At 38.1% G+C, this 24,712-nt stretch overlaps 1 protein-coding gene across 1 annotated transcript in view; it reads right to left on the minus strand.

Annotated features, from left to right (window-relative positions):
- Positions 1-394: 394 nt before the first annotated feature.
- The window catches only part of SIM1 (SIM bHLH transcription factor 1), a 43,813-nt gene continuing 19,495 nt past the window's right edge, over positions 395-24,712 (minus strand). The window contains exons 9-11 of the mRNA XM_035561747.1: positions 11,656-11,821; positions 3,893-4,298; positions 395-1,125 (exon numbers count right to left, since the gene is read on the minus strand). Of these exons, the coding sequence (XP_035417640.1) occupies positions 395-1,125; positions 3,893-4,298; positions 11,656-11,821 (1,303 nt within the window). The remainder of the gene's footprint in view (positions 1,126-3,892; positions 4,299-11,655; positions 11,822-24,712) is intronic.

The following is a 24,712-nucleotide window of genomic DNA, read 5'->3' on the forward strand; positions in this document are numbered from 1 at the left end:
AGTGCATAGCAGTTTTGTTGTCTGGGACCTGTGGGTTCCATGCATTTCACAAGGTCTGCCCTTGGCAGTGTTTCCAAACAACCACCTCTTACAGAGTGTGCATAAATTGCTCTGCTAGCCTGCCCAAGTGCTCCCTACCTAGATGTTTTCCATCCTTTTCACCTCACCAACTTTGAGTTTAGCTCCATTCCCTCTAACCCTGCATGCCAGTGCATTTTTATTTTTTAAAAGTAATGTTTGTTAACTTAACATATCCCCCCAAACCTTAGGTTATTCTCTAGTGCACTGTGGTATATCAAATGCTGGTAATGACGAGGGCATGAAAACATATAATATCTTCCAATTAGGTCTCAAAGGTTATTTTTTAAAGCACAAAAGTTTTTAGAAAAAAGTGTCAGCTTCCATTGGTTATTATAACAGATGTCCCCTTGTGTCCTTGTGCTGGATCTTGCTGCATCCTTAAGTGAGAAGTCACATCAAAGTGTGATCCATTACAGCCTAATGAATAGTTTCTAATGGTTTCAGTGTCATATAGATGCTCCAGGGCATATCCAGTTAATGTGTAAGCATGTTTATCAAAGTACTGCCTGTGGGAGCTGTAATAATTTGGAGATGCTGCTGGGTGGTCCCCTGGGGTTTGATGAGGGGACATGTCTGAATGCAGGTAGTCTTTAGCTAGTACCAAACTAGATTTTGATATTCGGTCAGAACTGGGGCTGCTTATCCTAGACAGTGTTGTGGGGCTGTTGTCATAGTCATTTTCATGTGGGCTCATAATCTTTCCGTCTCGTTGCTGGATGTGTTCACAGGGAGGAGTGTTGGCAACTGCTGGGACACGGCAGACATCACCTGCCAGCTGCTGCTGAGGGTAGTTTGCAAAACAGATAGCATGCTTCTTCCCTGTGCCATTAATGGAGACCAGTGGATCAGGGGTCGTTTTCCGTAGCTGTAGTCTATTTTCTTCCTCTTTAATCATTTGCTGTGTGGCTCTTATTAGAGTTTCAATTTTGCTCGGCTCATGCGGGCTGTTCTGATACTGCTCAGTGCGATATCGGTCACCTGATTCACTGGCAGAGCCAGGATCAGGCGAGCTAACAACACTGTCCTCATCCCAGTGTCCTCTCCCTAGGAAAGAGAGAAAGGGGACAAGCATTGAGGTCAAAGGAGGCAAGCAATCTTAAAGAACAAGTACTCTGAACCTCATTTTGCAGACAGAAAACCAAGAAATAGGCAAATGACTCAACAAAGTCACCAGAAATGACTATGGTAGAGCCCTTGCTTTTCAGTAACAGCCTCTAGTTTCCAGTATCTTTCTGCACACAGAACAAGTAACACAGCTGAAAATACACAAAAAAGCGATCTAAGCACCTAAACACAGACATCTAGTGCCATGTGAGATGCTCTAGGGTAACCACACATCTGCATAGGCCCAGCAGGTATGGTATAGACTCTACAGGAGCTCTGTATCTTTCAGAGCAGCTAGTGGCCATGCAGGATACCTTAGGGCATGTTGAAGTGCACTTCAACCACCAATGTTCAGGCCCCCGATCCCTCACTAGATCTTTGCATCAACATCCTTGCATCGAGTCCTAGGACCACAGTGAAAACTCAAATCTCAAGGAACGTAGTGTAGATCATTTAAATGTGTCTTAGTCCTTTCCAGGAGCTAAATCATAGAGAAAGCACTGTGGCATAGTTTCTGGTCCTGTAGTGACTTTACACAAGCTACATGACAATAAACAAGCAGAAGCAGTAAAACAGTTAACCTTCCTAAGAAGCATAAGAACACCACTGTTAGACAGGTTTGCTGGAAAAATGTGATGTCCTTTCCCAATGCAGAGATATTTGTTGTATAAAACTATGACAACGGGAAAATATGACTGTTCTTACCTCTCTTTAAATAATAAGGCCCATAGATATATCAGAGAAGGTGTTCAGCTTGCATGTAGCTGAAAGGACAGAATCAGACCTGTCAATCCTCACTAGGAAGAAACTGAGCGACCCCACACATGAACAGCCAACTAAGAAGACACTATAATAAAAGGCTTGATAAAGGATTTGCTAAGATACGTGCCCACAGGAGAGCATGTGTTGGACTTGCTTAAATTACTCAGCAATGCCTTTGCCTTAGCACATACAAAGTCCACTCTGGGGACAGTGCCCATGGGATTGGTTGATAAGACTGCTCAAAGGAAAACCATTTTCAGATTCACACAAGTAGCTCCCCTGCTACATGGGGTTATCAGCAGCTCCACACCATGTGCTCTGTATGTCTCACTGCATAAATATCCACAGTGCACCAGACTTCCCAAGGGTGACCAGAAACGCATGGACTCATAGGCAACATCCAGGGCCTCCCGTAGTGGTCAAACAAGCATCATTGTAAGGTGACCAGAAGCCAGAACTACCAGAAGATACACTAAAAGAATAGAAAAGGAAGAAAAGCACTCTCTGCCTAAAGAAACTGCTCTGACAGCAAAGTTCACATACAATTGTCAAAAAGGGTTTCATTTGTTAAAGGTTTGAACTGCATAAAGCAAAATGGAAATGGCACATTTTCAAGGGAAACTCAGGTGTTCCTCTTCTGAATTGAGACTAATGTGTCAGGTTTTACCCAAAGCTACATGCAGTCTGAAGGCCCACTGAAACAACATATAAGACTCGATACAATAAGAAAAAAAATCACAGCACCTGGAATTACAGCAAAGCCAAGGAACAAACAAAAGTCAAAATTATATTATCCACTTGCATTGATTAACCTTAATAGAATTATAGAATAAATATTTAACACCATTACATTTTTATCTCTGTATGATATTCCTTTAAAAAAAAAATAACAAAATCACTAGATAAACACAAATATGAAAGAACAGAACAGACGGAACAGACACAAGGAAGGAGGTGTGTTTTAACAGGAAAAGTGAGGAACAGTATTGATCAACAAAACTAAGGGCTCCCTCTCTTTCATCGTTTGTCCTCCATTTCCCAGAACTTGATATTCTTGATCTCCAAAAGCCTCGTTCTGCAAACCAATAGAACTGTGCTAATTTAATTCTCTTATGAGTTCTTTAGATATAACCTACATTTGGCAGATTACTGACAGATTATTTTACTAGAAAAACATTACTTTATGTTACATCTACCCTTATAAACTTTAGCTCTGATTTTGGGGTCAGCTACAGTCTTTCAACTCTCAGCCTACCCTTTAAATCTGAGCATCTTTGGATTTATCCAAACACATGATCAGTTTTTACCAATGCATTTTTGATCAGTTTCAGCCTCTGAATCTGTGCTAATGCACTGAGGGTGCAATGGGCTAGACACCAAGCAAGGCTTCAGGCTTGGTGCTGAAAGGATGGAGAGACTCAAATCAACTAAGAATTACAGGTGGGGATATATGTCTGAAAACAAGAGCAAATGTTAATTTGAATTGCCAATTTTGAGTAAGAAGCAGCAAATCTTACTGAATCTAGTAATAAGCAGCGTATACACATGAAGACATAAAAATATAGGTTGGGTGTAGTTATCGCTAATTTTGTGCTAAATATGTTCTATCCAACATAGCTTGATTTTAAGGTGCAAAAGTAACGCTCTTCTATCAAGTGTATCATTTCATTCATATTTTTAAGACTATCCTTTAGATCTCACCAATCAGGCATTCCCACCTAAATTTCACAGATTAAAAAATATGCAGCAAATTATATTTTGCTGTATGTAAACCAGCCTGCTAACTTGAATTGGAACTATTCCTCATTTCCATACACATGATCTCTGAGACATGAACATGCATCTTTTCCTTTGTCTCACATAGAGATGTGTGCTTATGGCTTGACTTTGAAACTGTTGCTTTATCTGAGACGGTGCCACTTCTGCAAATCCCATTATCTCTTACCATGAATCCTGTGCACTGAAGTTATGTGGGGCATACTGTTTTCATATGCTTCTCTGCTTTCGGGGGATGACTTAGTCAGGGGCAAGGCTGACCGAGAGCCCCACCAGCCTTCCCTCCCAGCCTGTGGCGTGCCAAGGAAGTATCTGCCAGCTTCACATCTGCCTCCTTCACAGGCCTGAGTATGGAAATGTCTGTCATCACTCAGCCTGGAGTGGTCAAGTGCAAAACCATAGCAGAGAGCACTGCGGTCCGAATACTGTCTGTAGGCACAGGAGACATCATGGTGCTGGGAGCTCGGTCTGTCCATGGGCTCCAGCAGCTGGGGAGAAGCCGTATCAGTTAGGGGGCTTCCACCCCACTGGCTTTCGTGGTCAGATTCAGATCTCTCGGTGTGAAATCCAGAATACTGCAAAACAAGAGAAGAAGTAGGGAAATTACTAGGCCTGGATGAAATCTGCAAGTAACTGCACTGAAAAGACAGATTATGCATGTGACAGGGCGTTTTCCATGAGCATGCCCACACATCTGCACCTTCTGATTAGACTCCTCATCCTTTCCTGTATAACACCCTGTAATGAGCTCACAGATTACAGGACAGACCTCGTGAAAGTCTAAAACATCCCATGTCAACCCTTAATAGCCGTCTCCTTTATGATGTGTGATATTAGGATCACCAACATAAATGTTGCAATTCAATATTTTTTTAATATGTCCAGGTTTTTCTTATTGCTTTGAAAGCCAGTGCTTATGTTCAGCAATGGTGCTGCAAGGCTCCTCCGCAAAATGCTTTTAAAATAACACCACTCCCAGAGCATTCTCTCATGTCAAATTGAAACTGAATGTGTTTGCAAGTTATTTTTCCAATGGTGCCATCTCTTTTCCACGTTTTTCTTCCTTACCTGGGGTATCTTGGAACTTTTTTCACCTATTGTTAGGGAAAAGAAAGCTTCCCATAGATACTGAGACTCCCAACACTACTACAGAGTAAAGTCCCTACTACTACAGAGTAGTCCCTACTACTACAGAGTAAAGTGATAGTAGATCAGTAGGAAGCTAAAAATCACAGATCTGTTTCAATGTGGGAACATGAAAAATCAAGCAACTATTTGCCAGAAAAGGAAACTGTTAGCCAAATCAGGCAGAGGGCATTTTGGCACCCTCACTTAAGCAGAGCCCTCCCAACACAGAAGAAGTTAGCAGGCAGTTGGAAAAGTAAACAGAATAGGAGCATGAACATTTGTTTTGACAGAAGTAAGGGTTAAGTACAATTTCACAAATTTCTAAATATTCTTGATGAATGTTTTAAATTTTTGGATACCTTCTGGAAAAAAAAAAAAAAAAGAGAGAGAAAAAAAGCAGCTTATTAAACCTCCTAGGATTTAGCTATCTTGGTTTTTAATCTTTTTATTTATTGGAACTGTCAAATTTCATGGAACATCTTTAAATCAATTTCACCCATGATTATGGAGTGGGATGAGACCAAAGCTGTACATGCTCACCTCTTCAGTACCGCATACTCATGTCACAAATCAATGTATTACAGCATGAGACTTTGGAATTCTCCCATTCCATCACTCACCTTCCAGATGCCCACTCTGCTTTCTTTTTAATAGGCATTAGGCCTCTCTCCGAAAAACATAAGTTTACCTTCCTTTTCATTAGATTGAGTTGCTATGAAACTCCTCATTATCAGCCAGGATCAAGGTTTTATGCACTTACCACTCAAAAGTACTGACCAGATGTTTGACTTACAGAAACTTAAACCATCTGTGCAACATCAGTAGTGGAACTACTTCAGTTTTGGCATTTAATTGGGTATTTCTTCAGATTCCAGTTCATATTTGTGAATACTGCTTGTTAACAAGATAGGCTATTTAAAGGCAAGAAAGAAAGGGCTGTGGCTTTGAAGAGCTCAATTATATTTTGTTATTAGTTGACAGAAGAATACCCGTAGGCAGAAAGCCTACTGGTAGATACGGAGGAGGCCAGCAAGCTAGTACCACCATATTGATTGCAAAGTTTTAATAATGAAAGAATAAATCTGATTGTGGATGGAGGTAAGATAGTTACATAGCCATGAAAGAGCTCTTTTAAATGCCAGTAACTCAACATAAGTTAACTAGGAACATTATTCAGCCATCATAATGTTTTCTGACCTATTAGGACATTGAACTCTTTTATTACCCTTTCAGATCCAACATCTTCAGACTGCTTAGTCACAATGAAATCTTTATAAATACTGAACTGATTTTTTTGAAAAAATATATAGGTAAAATGAAGTTTAAAATTAAAAAAAAATAGAAATGATTAACAACATTTTAACTCTTAAGTTTTAGTTAACAAGTAAATTCACAAAACAAAAAAACCTATTTTTGTATCTTTTTTTATTTTTAGAATTATTTTTAGCAAACTTTTTGGATTTGGATTTGATTTTTATAAACTATATTTTTTTTTATTTAAAAACTTAAACAGAAACATAATGTAATATATGCATAAATCTAAGTATAAAAATGTTCAAAGTTGATTTGTTTTATTAACAGCAAAACTAAGAATATGTACTTCTTTCATGAGGACAAAGAAAATTATTTTTGAATAATTTTATTATGAATATTTAATTTTGTTTACAATTTATGATGGTAATAAATGCCAATGATTCTTTCAAACTGAAAATTCTGAAGTTCATTTGGCTCTTATAAGTATTATTCTACCAGTTCTCTGTTTCTAAGGATACATGAGGGTCCAACTTATCTTCCTTTGAGGGGAATTTCCTCATTTAACTGAAAAACTACACTTTTTTTTTTTAATCTTGAACTTAACCACAAAGGATTCAATTGCACAAGCCTTTCCAAGAATGGGAAAACATTTCAAAGTGTACATGCCCAGTGTGTCAGAAATGCACCATGTAATGTCATATAACCATGTAGTCAAGACCAACAATACTTCATGCATATTCTTTGTACTTGATGTAAATGATGATTATTTGAGATCTGACCCGTAGCAGCTGCTAGGCCATGGACAGAATTAAATTAACACAGTGAATTGTTTGTGGCCCACATTGTCTATCAATGTTTGATATGACTGCTTATTCTTAAGGTAGAACATAAGCAGACATAGGCCAAAAATATGTCTAATTCCCTTTAAAATTAATCACATCTCAGTTTGGCACCATCAAGCTGCCTCTACCGCTGCAGTCCTACGACTGTCTCTTCTGGGAATCTGATGTTGACAGGTGGAGACTCCAAATACGGACATGCATGACAAGATGACGGGGGGAGAAATGAAAGGATGATCAAAGATACTACTTTGCTGACATGGGAGTGGAAACACTATCTCTCAAGTCAAAATTAGGCTCCCATATGTCAAGTGATGAAAGACCATAGAAAACAGAATTTGATTTAATGAAAATTCTGGCCAATTAAAATTAGTGAAAGGGTTTTTTGGTTTTTGTTTTTTTTAATCCCAATCCTACCTCACCAGAAATGTTTCCTTCCTGCTAATTTTTGCCTTCAGGTAGAATGTATTGTCTTTGTTTTTGACAAAGTTTAACCAGCAGACTGAACTTAAACATGATGATGTTCTTCAGACAGGCAACATCTGAAATCACTTCAGGTGGTTTCTGAATCATCTTCTAGCATAAAGAACAAAAATAAATGAATTAAGTGGTCCTCCAGCTGGTCCTGGAGTCTGAACTAGCACCTCAAGATACTAGAAATATCTTCCAAAGTGTTAATTCATTGTACCATTGCAGTGAGAGCACACTGGCAGGATTAGCACTGACACAGAAAGGAGCTATTAGCCATCAATAATGCTCCTTTTACTCCAAGAAAAACTTCAGAAAGAAAATAGGAAAGTATTAATTCCATGTCTAATAAAAGCTTGCTTTAAGGGAGCCAATGGAAGTGTATTAAGCCAGAAGACAATTGTAGTATTTCTTGGGCGATTTTCTTCTGACTGACCTCTCATTCCTACAGGTGTCTGACTGGCCTGACCACTCATCCTGTCATACACAGCAACAGCAGCCTGCTCCACACACGCTGCCAGATGTTCAAACAATAGACGTTATAGTTATCTAATTTTCTGGCAGCCTACTCAGGTTTTTATCATTAGAAACATTAAATATATAGCGAAACCCTCTCAGAGCTCCCTTTTCCATGAAAAACTTTCACTACAACAGCATTAGCAGCTTTCCTCTTGATTTGTGTCTTAACCATGAGAAAAAACATCACAGATGCAGGCAGCATTGTACTAAGAACATATGCATGCTTTTAAATCACTTTTATCTTACTTTTTACTAATGTAATCCTGAAATGTAAAATATGTTCTTTTTGCATTCACTGTTATAGGCAGAACAGATGGTGAAAGGCTTAGATTAAAGTAATACAGCATGTCCATTAAAATAACCCCCACTGCTGGTGACTCTTCACCAGATCAGGAGTTATGTTTACTATAAAAAGAGGGTTTTGCTTTGCTTTTGAATACACTGGAAGTTGCCAAAGCTTTAGGCTACAGGAAGAAATGATAAACAAAAGAAAGGCTGACTAGAATTCAGTCTGACTGATATCTTTACCCCATTCTTTAAAATAGTAGAGGATATGTCCAAACAGAGGTGGATTGCAGAATTAATCCAGGTTATTTGTTTAAAGTAGCTATATGTTCAATTTACCTCCAGTATCAGTAGTGTGGTAGGTTAGTAATTATACACTACTGGAGAAGGCTATTACTCTCCAAAAATTGTGCATGCTGTAACACACACACCAAAGCCTGGATCCAACAGCAACTGGGTACATCCTTAGTTGTATGTATGCATTCATTATATATATCTATATTTAAGTATACACATGTATTAAGTATATGTAAATATATATTCTTTATACAAGAATAAGATGAGAAATGAAACAATAAAAGTTTATCCAGATTGACCATAAAAAATTTTCATTAGAGGCAGACAACAGACAATTTTAAATATTTTCTTCAAACAATCATCATTAATGGGAGATTAAACTCCAAAGCAGTTGGTTCAGATGATCACAATTAAAATGTTTTTCCAATCTTGTTGCTATTTCCTGTGTACAGAATAAATGAGGTCCAGGGCTAGATTTTTGGAACACAAAATAAATGAGGTCCAGGGCTAGATTTTGGGAGCCCCTCGCAATGATTATTATTCTAGGGGAAGACTGCAGACATCTTTCGACCAACTCACAATTTCCTTTTTATGTGTATCTCTATCAAGTTCTCTCTCCTACTTTTTCATCTTCTCTTTCAGCTCTCTTCCTCTCTAGAAGAGGAAGTGCTCTTCTTCCTAGAAGAGCACTGTTCAATGTGCTCTGGTAAATTCTAGAGCTCTGTCATGAATTTTGAGTTGCTTTTCTCTCTGCTCACCCTTTCCCTGCTTGGGACAGGTTTCACAGAACCCACAAGCCCACTGTGCTAAGGTTAGTTGGTGTTAATCAGACGCTGATAAGTGCCTCCAATTTAAGGAACTCAATAAAAGAGTCTACAAGCACCATATTGCATTATGTCTGTTTTTGCATTAGGTTTGAGGACAAAAAAAAATAACATTGTGTTAGGTGACCAAAACACCCCCCTTTTGCCACATCTCATGTAGCTATCCTAGGGGCACACAGCTGGCAAGGGAGTGGATTCTCAGTCATCACCCAATAAAGCATATAATTCCCTTTTCTCATCAAGAGTGGAGAAGCAAAGTAAATGCTAAGAGGAAAAAAATATATATATAAAAAAAAAAAAAACTTAAATCTAAAATAAATCTAAAATCTTTTAGGTGACCTTAAATTTGAGAAATACCTTTGCTCACTGCTGTTATTTTACTAATGAATTTCCTGCTTCCTTCCTCCACCAAAAATCAGGGTCCTTTTTATGACAAACCCATGCTCTCTCTTTCCAGCCATGCCTTTTGAGTCGCACTTTAATTCTCCACAACTGACTGGCAAATTACGTAGGCTGGAGACTGAGGGACACAGGCCATACCACCTGCTGTATGTTCTTTATAACAGCTTTTCTTAGTCTTTCAACAGTTTATTCAGTGGTTGAGAAGGATGAGAGGGATGCAAAGCTAAGCTGCCAGCGTTGCTTGTGGTGATGTGCTACAATGAACGGTATGACCATTTTTCAAGATACTGGCAACTAGCACTGTTGCTTCTTTATGAATGACAAAATCTGTGACTTTACTACCAGGCAGCTGGTAATGAGGATGCAAAATGAAACTGGAGACTAAACAACCTCAGCTTTCAGACGGCAGTCCCTGATAAACCAACAGTCTCAACACTGCACTGCCCAATATTTTTGTTCATATTTCACTGTTCAATTTTTTTTTTTCTGGTGGCAGAGAGAATGAAAGGGTACTGATGAAAGTTACACTTTCAGAAAGCTAATCGGATTGGGAGGGTGACAGGTCTTCAGTTGGGATTGTCCTGCTAGCAAAGAAGGACTTCTGAAAGGACCATACAAAGGGAAACAAAGAGCAATTTCAATAAATCAAAGACAGTCATCTTAAAATATAATTTAGAATTAATTGTAGGTACCTTTCCTGACTCTTTAAAGCAGTTTTATTACAATTGGTTGCTGTAGTGTATTCAAGAAGGGCTATTCTTTAATAACCCATAGAAACATGTGTGAACACATGCTAAAATGACAATAGCTGTAACAATCTCTGGTAAATTTAGATTCTAAAAATTAAGCATCTGAGTTCCTGTCTAGGTGCTCAGTTAAATATTTCCTGTATCAAAAGCAGATGACATTCATCTCAAACTCTTATCCTTGGTACTTATGAGGAAAGCAAGGAAATGATGTAGACACATGGGCTGACATTGTAAACACAAAGATGTCAGTTTAGAACAGAGAAACTGCTATCCTCGAGGTCATTATTGGATCAATATTGACCTGGATGCTTTTAAAATATATAGCTCCCCAATGTTACATCATGAATGCATACATTTATACCCATTGTGTAGTGGAATAAGGGCTCTGTAAGACCTATGTTATTTTTTAGCCAGCAAAATGGTTAGTTCAACAGATTGGATTTATTTGAGCTAAATAGCTGACAATGTAAGTATGCAAATGCTGTGGCACTGTCTGCAAAAATCACTTGCATAGATGCGTTCGGGAAGCTGCAAGTTAGAGACCCACTTGAATCTGGTCCATTCTACAAGCAGGGGCATGTTCCTAAAACATGAGGCCTTAAAATGAAATCTGGGAAATTAAAGTCTGCTGATACCAATGGCCTACCCGAGCTTTCTCCCTTTCAAAGCTTCGTACACAGAAAAGCTGCCTTGTTCCAATTCAGCTAGCCAGCTTGCTGTTTTCCCTCCTCAAAATTCACTCCTTTGGACTAGCATTCAGTGTTGAACTGCTGTCAAACATCTGGCAACTTTCTAGATATGCTGGAATTATCAAGGAGTAAGTAAGATAAACCAAGTTTTCTCAAATGGCAAAACTCACAGTCCTCACAAACCAAGTATTTCAAAAGCAACATTTTCACTTGTCCTTCTGTCCACTCCTCATTAACTCTGAGCCCTGTGCTGTTACTGTTGTTGATGATGATTTATTATGCATGCTGAAACATAACTGTTTCCAGCTTTTTAGAAACAGTTTAAAGAAACATATTCCTGTCTCAAAATCTTATAACTTGTCATCCTTTATTCCCTTTGAGTAACATGTTCTTTGGACCATTCTAATTACTTGGGTAAAATAGCAGTCAAAATCAAGATATGCAAAAAGATTTAATTTTGTTTTCCAAAGACAACTACCTGTGGGTATGGTGATGTCCTTGATTTTGACTTTGTGCTCGAGAGGCGAGATTTGCTTGCCTTTCTATTATCCGTTATGGTCGGAGTTGAATTTGCGTATGAGAATGCCGGCTTGGTGGCTGTGACCTGATCCAAGGAGAGCTGTAGTCCTTTATATTCAGTATCCCTATATAAAAGGCAAAAGTGAAAAACAAACTCACTTCATATCTTAATGGGAAACATACCTTCCTTCTTAGTGGGAGGTGGAAATGAAAGATATTTTTAAGAAAAAAAAAAATCATCCAGGACAAGCCAGTATACCACCCTAATGCATTTAAGTAGTATAGCTTACTAAACAATAGCACTATTTTTAAACTGAAAAAATACAATTTCTTTTTGCAGCCAACTGTTATCATCCTGATCTACTTTTTTTCAGTAATAAACTAGGATGGGAATTTCTACGATGGAATATTTGAGATTTTTATTACACTTCTGCATTGGTCACACAGCTAAGCAGTAAATAGGACACATTTTCCTTGAAACTCTTAACTGTGCTAGAAACTTACCACATGTTTACATGTGTGTGTGTTAGTGTATGTGTGAGGGTGCACATAACAGCCTGCAAATACAGATGGTTAAATACATTGAACATGTTTTTTAATGGGAAACAATTTATAATTTTATATTTTTCATTATTTACATGGTTTCAGGCAATTGGTGCAAATCTGTGAATCTTTATTCTTCTATGCATCCTGTGAGTTATTATTCCTCTGTTTGAAGAGTCTCTTACACTGAAAGAGCTTTCCAGACAGAGAAAACAGCTAAATAAATAAAAATCTTGTAATTTAAATGGCCTGCCACACACTCACAAAATATCAGAGGTTTTCTATAAGGAGATAAATATAATGGCAGTTCATGAAGTTCTGTATTAGTTTCTTCAAACCTTCTAACGAATACTTAAAAGTAAGGAAAACTGGCACTATTCATGATGTCTTCCTAACCCATAACGAGGGCATATGTCTTGGACTGCACCCCTCTGCACACATCTGTGTGTCTGCTGGTACCCAGGGGAGTAAGAAATGAGCTCTCCAGCTTTCATGTAGTCATACGGAACCTATTCTGACAATGATTCATTTAAACAGAGCAGAGCAAGAGTTTCTCCCTCACCTACCTACCTGGAAGAAAAGAGGAAGGATTCATGGGTTTTCTCTTCCTTTGTGTTAATCAGGAGAGAAGGAAAGAATAATGCTTGACTTATGCAGTCAAAGAGGCAGCATATTCATTCACACATTACCCCATGCTCTGTTTGAACCTAAAGACTCATTCTCATCCTTAATGAATTATATTAATAGTAAATTATTCACTCAACTTTAGCAACAATCTCTTGTTTTATAATCACATGTATATTGATGTAAGCCATGACGGTTTAACATTTTTTTCAGAAAGGAACTGCACCACAAACTGAACATATCACAGTTTAGTACACTGAAATTTCAGATAACAATCAGTGGCAGAAGGACAAATTTGGTAAATTACTGAAATAAATGACATAGGATTAATCATTGGACAACCATAGATAAACCTGCAGAATAGACAAATTAATTACTGACAATTCTACACTAACATTGGTTTGCATCTGATAAACAACAAACTTGTTGGTAGAACAGGCTTAGTTTTTTTGGCAATGCAGATGATTTGTATGTATTCATGTGCATATCACACATGAAAGCGAATCACTGGCATTAGAACTGTGCTGACTACACTGTTCCCAGTCCATAGTGGGTAGACATTTGCTAAGCATAATTACTGTTTTGTAATGCAAATTTACTTCTTAATGAGGTCGTTTCTTCAAATTTTGCCTTTAATTGAGGTAGGTCTCTGCTACAATATTTGCATTTCAAATATCCTCCCTGTAGTGAAAACATCTGAATATATGGATTTCCATTGGCCTGTTCAACAGGTAAGGCTTGTCCACATATTTCGAAACCATTAATCTTTCCCATGCTTACCCCCAGAGTTTTAACCCAGACAGCTTGGCTTGACTTGCAAAAGCATCTGTTTCCATAATGGCACCCTTTCAAATTATCTTCATGTTACACAAAACATCAGAAAAAAAGGATGTCAATTAATCTTCATATTTAACCACTACGGTAGCATAAGGCCTTATCAATAGTCCTAAAAACTGTCAATCACACCATGATATACACATTTCCAATGACATATTGATTATAAGAAAATATGGAGGAAGGGTCCTGCCATCTCACTGTCAGGTGCAGAAGGTGTTACATCCAGAAATGAAAATGAATCAAAACTGAGGAGATAAATTGTTCACAACTTTAAGCAGATGAGGACATTCTGTTTTGCTTTTATAACCTACTAACTCTTTTGCCTTCCATTCTGCTGGAGAAGCCATAGCTCTGCACCCCTGCCATTACCCACTCATTTCTGGTGCGTTCCACTTGGTAATTGCTTGCTATTTTCTCCTGTCAGTGAAGTTGTCTTGAAAAATTAGAATAAACACCACCTCAGTATTCAGACCTCAGACTGTTACTCCAGCACAACTTGCCTGCTCTTATGTCCTATATAAGGGCTGAAATCTTAAAGACTACATTGTACAATGGTTCTAAGCCATGAGAATCTAAAAAACAGGTATGTTGGACCTGTCCAAAACCTTACATACTGTTATGTGTTACCTTTCTAAATTCTTGGTATGTCAAGGGTGAGGAGTCACCTTCCCAGAACACCACACATTAGAGTAAGCACCAAAAGCTAGTATTTGCAGCCAATTGCTGAGGACAAGAAGTTCTTGCTGCTGAATGTGAAGTTTCTGGTCAAAAAACACATCTGCACTCTCCTTTCAGATGAAACACCTGGACTTTTTGCATCACCAAGACATGATTCAATACCATCCCTAACCTAGCACAGCTACTCCTCAGAAGACCCAAGATAGATACCAGAACACCACTAACAACAGGCCAAGATAAATACCAGAAGTTAAAAGAAAAAAAAAGAAGAAGAAGCTAAGAAAACATGGAGGAAGGGTCCTGTGTTCTCAATGTCAGATGCAGGAGATGTTCCATCAAGAAATGAAAATGTTTGAGTATATCCATATGTACTATAAGGCAAAGGACTAGAGAAACCAGGACTCCTAGTGGTATACAAACTACAGATGGAAATTCTGACAACTTCCTGGAGGCATTTATAAAACTTCTGCCAACCATGGAACTGTAATCTCCAGACTCCTGTTCTTGGACACCTGAATCCTCTATCACACAGTCCTAGCAACACAGTAGTACGGCATTTCATGTTCTACATGTAATTCAAAAAAAGGTGGTGGGTACGAGCCCCTTCCTCCAAGGTCCTCACCTTCAGGATCCCACAGGGATCCATATAATCTACATCTATCTACATGAGACTGCTGAGAGAGAGAGTGATATGGCATGTGTTCAATTGCTAACAGTATGTTGCTGACAATCTACTATTTATCTCATTTTCTGATGCAACTATCATCACTATAAAACATCAGAATAACTACAGGAAATTAGCTCTTAAATGAAGAACAGATGGATCAAACTGAATCCAGACAAGACCAAAGTGATGCTTCTTTGCAAAGGGAAACACATTGAAGACCTCCACCTTTTCATGATAGGAAACAGCCATTCTTTCCACGGTTGGATGGAAATTCGAGGTCCTCTTTGACTCCTTAGCATATGCTTCCAAAAATGTATTATTTCTTCTCTATCTTGTCCCTTCCCCCCAGATGAGAATTGGGCCAGTATGGTCAATGTATCCAGCACCTACAAACTGGATTACCATGCTTCACTGCAAGTGAAAAGAAATCAAAAAGCGTAAAATCCACTTGCTACAATATACTGCTCCCCATTGTCTTCTCAGATGTAACTCCCAGAAGCATTTCTACTCTGTACCTTGTTGCTGGCTCTTCCACTGCCCTACATATAGCTCGATCCTAATTTTGAAAGTACTTGTTGATGTACTAGAGTTAACATCATGAAAAAATATGGGTCAATGTCTGTACCAACTGCACTTCTCTGCGTCAAAGTATCTGAAAGTTGAGTACAAAGCATTCTTTACTAAAGGGCCCTAGCTATATCAAGCTACATAGAAAGAAATGGACAAAGGCTGAAGAAGAAAAGCATTTGGCAAAGGAAACCAATCTCTTTGCCCATGACTTGCGTGCCAGCTGGATCTGCAACACTTATGTGCAGAGTTCTCACAAATCAGCTTTATAAGATGCTTTCTGCCTACTATAACTGCCAAAAAGTACAATGTGAAACATGGTGGCAAGTCTGTCTAACAAAATTTTGAGGAAGAGATAATGGCTGATTAACATGTAGACCAAAAAAAGAACAGTGAAAGAGTATCACAATACCACAGATCCCAAATTCCTGACAAACAAAAAAAAAAAGCTTGCAAAAATATGGCAATTGGGCCTGTGAATAGAACTCACCACGAAACTGAAAAAGTGAAACAGGTTTTTTTGTGTGTTTGTTTTTTATGTTGGAGGGGAAAAAAATGAGGAAAGAGTGAGTCAGCTTTGCTAGAAATAGTGTTGGGAAGACTAGAATTAGTGACAAAGGTCCAAGACAAATTAATACTGTAGAGAAAAGCTGGGCTTTTCTGTGGTTGTGTTTGTTGGAGCAGTAGTTTGTTGGCTATTTGGGACTACCATAATCAAAATCTAAAAACTAAAGTGAGTTAAGATTAGAGAGTTATGGGTAAAAATAATTTTGAAGATATTAAGAATCTTGCTTAAAGACGGTATTGACTATGGAACAGAAGAGAACTTAAGCCCTGAAAAATGCTTTCAAATAGCAAAAGCAGCTGAACAGGATGTATCCAGAGGAAGGAGTAAAATAATGACATCCATTAGTGAAGAATAAATATCCAGATTGAACCAAGAGAACCTAAGAAGTAGGACAAAGACTCAAGAATAGAGATCTTATATATGTCCACTCATAAGCAGCATAACCTTCAAAACAAGAAAGAAACCTTCAAAACATGAAGAAAAAATACAAAGCCTATGGTAAAATCTGCAAAAGCCATAAGGAAAAGTACCTTTTCACCTTAATGCCACAACATGCCAGAAAGGAAGAATAAGTTATACATGCAGTGATTGAGAATACACAAATAACCAATAAAGAGACAGATATATACAGTGTATTTTCTTGTATCAAAAGACATTAAGTTTAGACACCCTAAAGATTTACAGAAATTCAGTCTTCATACACAAAGTTATGGCATTAGATTAGAAATGTCTTTCAGTTCATTCTCTCCAGCAGCAAACAAAACACCAATATACAACTGGAATCAGATCTTACTTTATTCTCTGGTATCTCCCAACTGATAGTCTGAACAATACACAGTGATCATGCTGTCACTGGAAATCATAGCAAATAAAGAATAAAAAGGCACTAAGGGACCATGAACACTAAGGTCCTAACACTAAGGTCCTAACCTAAACACTAAGGCACTAAGGTCCTGCAAACACTGGATAACCTACACCTATGTCATTCCTTAAACATATTAGTGTAATTAATGAAGTACATGTTGAATGTAAAACGTTGGATGACCTTAATGCAGCAGTTCCTACACCATGAGTACAATTATCCACACTTTTGAAGCAAAGTGGAAAGCATTGTTTATGCAAAAGAAACCAACGTGTAATTTTAATTGGTTGTATTATTATTTCTTATGAACAAATTATATATATTCAAAATTTCTTCTACTGCAAAAAGTTATATATAAAAAGGGACATATTAATGCTCACTGCACTTTTTTGTTGTTGTTGTTAGAAATCAAGAACATTACTTTGGTCAGACTTTCTGCCAGTCTAACAGAATATGGAATAGAAAACGTAATTAAACTAAAGGTGTTAATGTCGTTAATATTCAGTCTATTTCGCTGAGTTGTTGCAATTCAGTGAAAATCAGCCATGAAGGTGGTAAAAGTCTGGCACTTCCTCATGCATGTCTGACCACAATACTGTAATATATCATTCTTCTACTTTTAAACAATGCCTGCAACTTTTAACATTTCCACACTCCAGCTCATGCAATGCTAACAGCGCCATTCAACAGATGATTGAAAAGAGAACAGATTCTGGCTGTTTGTCATGTTCATGGCTTTCTAAATCAGCAGATGGTACAACAAAACAGACAATTTCCTCATCTGCTGTGTCCTCTGTTCATGTACAATGTGTCTCAGAAATGTTTACAAAGGCCTCAGTCTGCTTGCGAGACTTGTCAGGAGGAGCAAACACAATCCCCTTAGCATCTTCCCAAACCAGTCACAATAAGGGCACTTCAGTTCACTCACACAGGAAGCCAACTTTCAGGACACTAGCCTGAAGTGGAAAAAAAAAAAACTCTTGAACTTCACTGCTTATTATGAAGCTATAATGATGTTCATTTGTCTGACCTCAGAGATACACCATGTCTCAGTTTTTCCATCAGTAATTGGGATGATGACGGTTATCCTCCCTAAATTCTTGAGTGAAAAGTCCCATAAAAGTCTGACCTACTGCTCACCAAAGTAATTGGAAAGACCCTCTAGAAATCTCTCGTGGTTGTTTATCACTAGGACACTTAATGGTTAAATCTCTCTTGTGCTTTTTTATCACTAGAACATTTAATGGCTAAGCATTGCATCTAGTTGGAGAAGTATGAGATCTGTACATTGGATCCCTTCACTGAATGCCAGGCACCTATTTACCCCATAAATAGTATAAGCAACAGTAGCTGTTTACATCTTGTTGAGTCGAAGTTTACAGCTTCTCCAACCATGAGATTCATGTACATGATATCGTGTTTCTGTATTTGCTCTTAAAGACAGAGCAATCCAAACCAGCAAGTTCAATTAAATGATTTGATACATTCAGGAAAACTGAACTGTGAAGTTTCCTGTTCAGACCATTTAACATAAACGCCTGAGGATATCTTCTAGAAGAACTACTGTCAAAGACATTTTATATTTTCCCTATTGGTTTCTTGTTTCAGAGTGCAGTCATTTAACTGTCAGTTGGAGTTAAATAAAACGTCCTGGCCTCTAGATAATCATGGTGTAGCAGATATTTCAACAGTCTAAAGGTACAGTTTGTCATTCCCAACCACATGTCTAGCCATCTCTGGCTCCAAAAGGAGCCCTTTGTACACTTTGTACGCCTTTACTTACTAGATTTGCTAGATAAAAATATGCACCAAGGCTTATTATTATTTGTGAATAAAATGCCTAAGATATTCTAGGATAATTATATAAAGAGATAATGAACATCTTTAATTACATATAGCACTGACAGTGAGCTTTAAATAAAATAAATAAAATATGATGACCTCAGTTTAATTCTGTAACATTCATTTATACTGGGATTGTTTTCTTTCAAATGTGTCTAGGAGCACAACCATCTAAAAGTCATATATGGTGTATATTCAGTGCCTGTCAAGCTAAATGGAGAAATGTATTTGATAGGAGTTTATAAAGGTTTTTATATGTTAGAATCTGCCTGATAACAAGAAATTGAGATTAAAGGGGATAGTCTGCAATGCTTTCTTTTCTGGATGGCCACAAAACAGTTAAGAACAGTGTCTAGTACAACATTTTATCCGAAGGCATGTTTAACCTTGCAGAACTCCATGATTCACATCCATAAGTGTCAGCCTTCATTAAATTATTATGGTGATTTCTTTGTAAATATTTGTGGTTTTCCCTTACTTTAAATTCACCTGAACATTCAGATAATATTTTTTCTTCCAACTCCTTTTCAGACATTCCATGAAAAACAATGTCACCTCAGTGCATCCACATGTACACGTACACAGGATCCCTTTAGGAATTAATGCCACACAAACATAAATTCTCACATACACATGTAAGACTGCTTCCATTTCATCGAAAGCCAGTCTAACAACAGTGCATCAGACTGCTGTTGTACAAGGTGGACTTTCCCATCTCAATCTTCTTAATATTTGTATATGTTAAAAAAAAAAAAAAAAACTTGGATACCTCTGACACCTTTAAGACACTGATCTACTAGCCAGTTGATCTGGATTAAACTCTCAACTCTCCCACAAATCACTGGTGTCACATAGAACGAATCATATATCACAGGGTTTTTGAAAGCACTTGGCACCTCCCTGAGCTTACTCTCAAGGCAGCCAACGGGACTCTTAATTCCGGTAGGGTCAAATTTAGCCCAGCACTGATCACTTCTGAGAATCCCCACCTTAATCTTCCTGAATTTCAGCTGTAAAAATGAGGATAACAATATTTTCCTATGGGGAAACACTAATTTTGTGGAGCATCTTTGTCTGTCTCACCTAGTAAACTTCAGCTTTCTGTTGGAAGGAACAATCTCCCACTGTCAATGCATATGGTAGCTTATGTTAGTAAGCTAAATCTCAGCTGTGGCCCCTGGCTGCACATCTACCACACACAAGAAAGAAAAAAATATCCAAGACCAATACTTGTGCCACTATTTATGCAAAGCATGTTTTTATTATTTCAGAATCTCCAGATATTCAACACAAATGTTTTAACTATGTCCTATACCATTTATCCTTGATTAAATCTCTTCTAAATAGTTAATCATTAATAATTTCTTTACAGTTGCTGTGCAAACAGTTCATTCATGCCTATGACATATCAAATTTCACAGACGTGTTCTTTAATTGGATTCATTTATTTCTAATCTGCTTAAGCCCTCACTACTGTAATGCTTGACTAAATATACATTAAACTCACTTATTTAAACTGCTAAAATAAATTTGAGATGTATTCCATGAATAAAAATACTTGATTGAATACATGTAATACCATTGTTATTGTGTACCTAACTGAGCAGAAAATATTAGAAATAGCACCCTAGATAGCTGTATGATAGGCTTGGACAAAAGGATTTGAGACAGGTTGCTGATGATTTTTTTGCAGAAATTATTAAAAAAACAGCTTTCCAAATCCTGAAGTTTCCAATAGCACATTAAGGCATGCTATAAGGAATGCCAAAAGGAGCTTCTCATGACTTTCATGAAGGGTGTTAACTGTTTTCACTCGAAAATCCGGGTACTGTTTTAGAAATAAGAGCTTCATACTAGCTCTAGGCTAGGAAAATGGTTAAAACAAAAAAAGAAACTTTAAAGAAAATTTGACTATTCAGTGTTTTGCAAGTAACAATGACTAAAAAGATGGTACAAAATTACATAAAAATAGTGTAAACTCTGATGACCCATTTGAGAATGTCAGAGTGGGACAGCATGGATGGTGGGCTTGGAATGGCTTTTCTATGAGCAACAGAGACTCAGGCTGAACAAGAGATGACAAGGGGAACAAAAAAAAAAAAAGATCTGTAACTTATGAGTGACAGAAAAAGTAAGTAGGAAACAGTTGTTCATTTTTTCTTCTCATACAAGATGTGTGGGTTACTAAAGAATAGGAAAGGTAGAAATTTCATAGTGAAAGGAAGCCTTTCTTACCACATTTACCTAAACTACTCCTTGCTAAAAATTCACATGGTTTCAAAAAGCAATCAGATAAATTTGTGGTGAAAAAAAAAAAATTTACATTGACCCCTAATACCTTCAAAGATATTACTTCTAGAAAGTTCTTTGAACTTCTTAAGGACGGAAGAAAGTGCTGAAGAAGCATTATTGCATGCTTGTCTTATTTTTAAACTCTTTCCAAAGTATTTGCTATGGTCACTATCAGTATGTCTGATCCTGTATAGCTGTTCTTATGTTACACTGGACACCACAGTAGTTTAGAAATTTCATACTTCAGTTCCTTTAAAACAACATGGTGAAGAGTTTTCCTGACAATTTATTACTTTTAACAGTTTGCTGTAAAAGTTAATTTATTGATATTTCAGATTTGATCAGCTCCTGTGTGTTCCCCATAATTAAAGCTTTTGTTGTGAGAAACTTCCTAAGATCCCAACGCAAACACAACAAAAAAATAGTTAGCTTTTCTGCTATAATTTTATTTTCTTTGAGAGGATGGGTTATACCTCATTTGATGGACTTTCTGATAGGCTTCTGTGATCTGAGAGTAGTTTATCTAAGAAAAAAAATGTGCTTGGGAAAAAAAAAAGGTTTACTATTCATTCTGTTATTTCCTTGTTGGCAAATTCTCTATCTGTGTGCCTCATGACATACTTGTCCATCATTTTAGCCTGCTTTTTCTGATCAGCTAGGCCCGTAGTACAGAGGCACAGTGAGTCCAACAGGGTTCATGACCCCCATCTGGTGAGGAGGTCCCATCTATAGTAGATCATTTTCTCTGTCATCAGATTAGTCCTTTCTCATCGTAAGACTTTCACCTTCTTCTTCAGAAGCAAGATTTTTTTCAACAAACATGTTTAAAACTCACTTGTCTAGAGTTCCTCAGCTTTGGCCAAGGGACAGCACTTTGTTCCTCCAGGCCATTACCTGCCATTCTCTGCCCACAAAGCAAGCAACCATGATATGCTACTTAATAAATGCTTTTTAACTGCATCTTGTTTTGGTTGACATTTAGGGAGAGAAGGAAAGGAAAGGAAGAAGGGTGAGGACTGGCAAATGTTTTCTAGCATTTGGGGAGAATGGCTTTTTGTTGCTTTCTAATTTATATATAATATATACTTTTTATTTTCTTTTTTGTTTTTTTTTTTTTTTACATATTAATCTGTTTTCTCATCTCATCATTACACTTCCTGTCATCTCCTTCCCATGCATAGCCATACCTCTCCTGCAGCCAAAGCCCCTTCACATTATTTGCTCACTTGTGTTTAGGGCTCTGTTCATACCGCACTCAGTCTTGGTGAACCTGAACCATCTTTGATAGGCATATCATGTGTAACAGGTGTTTATGTTAGTAAAACAGGAGACAAATGGCCAGAAAAGCCTATATCATGAGGCTGTAAAGTAACTCACAATACTTCATTTTATTTATTTTCCTCCTAATTACTGATTCAGTCTCCTCAGAGTATGAATTATATGTTTTTAAATTTGCTATGTGCTATTACATTTGTTAAGTCACTGTTAGAGCCCAAAGGAGGGCTACAAAGATGCTGAAGAGTCTGTAAGGAAAGATATATGAGGAGGGGCTGAGGACCCTTGGTTTGTTCAGCCCAGAGCAGGGCAGGCTGAGGGGAGGCCTCGTGGCGGCCCGTAGCTCCCTCACGAGGGGAGCGGAGGGGCAGGCGCTGAGCTCTGCTCTCTGGGGACGGCGACAGGACCCGAGGGAATGGCATGGAGCTGGGACAGGGGAGGGTCAGGCTGGGTGTTAGGGAAAAGTTCTTCACTGAGAGGGTGGTTGGGCACTGGGACAGGCTCCCCAGGGCAATGGGCACGGCCCTGTGCCTGCTGGAACTCAAGAAGTGTTTGGACAGCACTCTCAGACACATGGCCTGTTTTTTGGGGGGTCCTTTATGGAACCAGGGGTTGGACTTGATGATCCTTGTGGGTCCCTTCCAACTCTGTATATTCTATGATTCTATGGAATGGGTCCATTAATGTTGAAATTGCTACCAGATAACCTGCCTGACCACCTAGACGCTCTGGCAAACAAAGTGAAACTACCATATATCGCACAGCTACTGCTGACCCACACCTTCTATCAAATTCAGAAAAGAGAATTTTTGAATGGATCTTAATGCTAACAACTCATCATTAACGTACACAGTTCCAGAAGTACAGGCCTACCTTAAAGTTCAGTTTATGAAACTGAAGAATAAGTCTCTGGTGGATTGAATGGTTACAGGTACTGACATACTAACTAGGTATATCTAAAATTTCTCCACAAACAAATAAAAATTGTTTAATAAGACACAATAACATCTACCTACAACCTCCTTATGAAACATAAACCTGTCATCTGGCTAGCACCTTTGTCCTCTTGGTTCTTGCTTTGACAAGGACAGGCAGGAACCTTAGCCGGCTTTAGCCCACCTGCTGTCACTGTTTCACAGGCACATCTGTCAAGGGTTTCTGGATGCCTGAAAGAGTCTCTGACCAGGCCACTCTATGTTGCTATACAGGTATCCACAGCATACATACATATCAACTCCACTGCCAACCTACAAGTGTTAGGACCTTGGACCAACAGTACAGGTAATCAGCTGCTTGGCTAACTATACTTTTGTTTTGGGTTTGTGCGACAGATCCAGTTTATCATAATACATGAAATTTACCGTGCTTGTGGTGACTACTTCTGTAGCACATACACAGCAACTCGAGCATATCACAAACATGCAAACGGTGCTGTGCACCTTCTCTCTGACTGCTGTCTTGAACTCACTAAATATCATCATGGAAGCCCTAATTGCATATAAGCATGTTAAATGACACAGCTGTAGCCACACAGGTGTGCAGTTTACTTTGGGCTGATGCTACACATCCACTCCCATTGCTGTTTTTCACAGACTCAAAAGCAACAAGGAAGCTGGTTATCCTTCAGAAGATGACACTTTTTCTTTAACTTTCCTACTCACAGCTTAGGATCAACAGAATTATTTTGGGCAACACTGTTCAGCAGTTTGGCTGCAAATAGGAGGAGACTATCAGGCTATTTATCCCCACATCCAGCCTTTATATGAACAGATACTCTAGTGGACTATGCCTCGTGAAGCAGTTATTACAGATTATTATTTTGTTCTGTGTACAAAACAGTCTTTGGAAACAGCAAGAGAAAAACAACGTCCAATGCTTTTGGGTGGATTTCAGTTAACCATGTCCTAAGTCGGAGTTTTCTGTAGCAACAGCCTGGGCTACCAGCTGCCAACATAGTACAGGGACAACTGAGAGCCACAGGCTACTTGTGACCAGAATGCCTTCAGGGCAGGCTCTGCATATCCACTTCCTCACCAAACGCATAGTTGTAAGAAGTTTGAATATACGATGGGTTTAAAGATCTTCTCTCTATGTGATGTCAAAGTAGCAGCGCAATGCTAGGGGTTATAGCCAAACTTGAGTTAAACAGGCATTTGAGTTTCCATAGTTGCACTGAAACTTCAGCAGATAATAGCTGTTATTTCCAGCATTGCTGCCCCTGAGATTTATACACAGTGGTTTGTAGCTGAAAAACTCCGGCT

The sequence above is a fragment of the Cygnus atratus genome, chromosome 3 (genome assembly GCF_013377495.2).
Source record: "Cygnus atratus isolate AKBS03 ecotype Queensland, Australia chromosome 3, CAtr_DNAZoo_HiC_assembly, whole genome shotgun sequence".
Classification (NCBI taxonomy): Eukaryota; Metazoa; Chordata; class Aves; order Anseriformes; family Anatidae; genus Cygnus; species Cygnus atratus.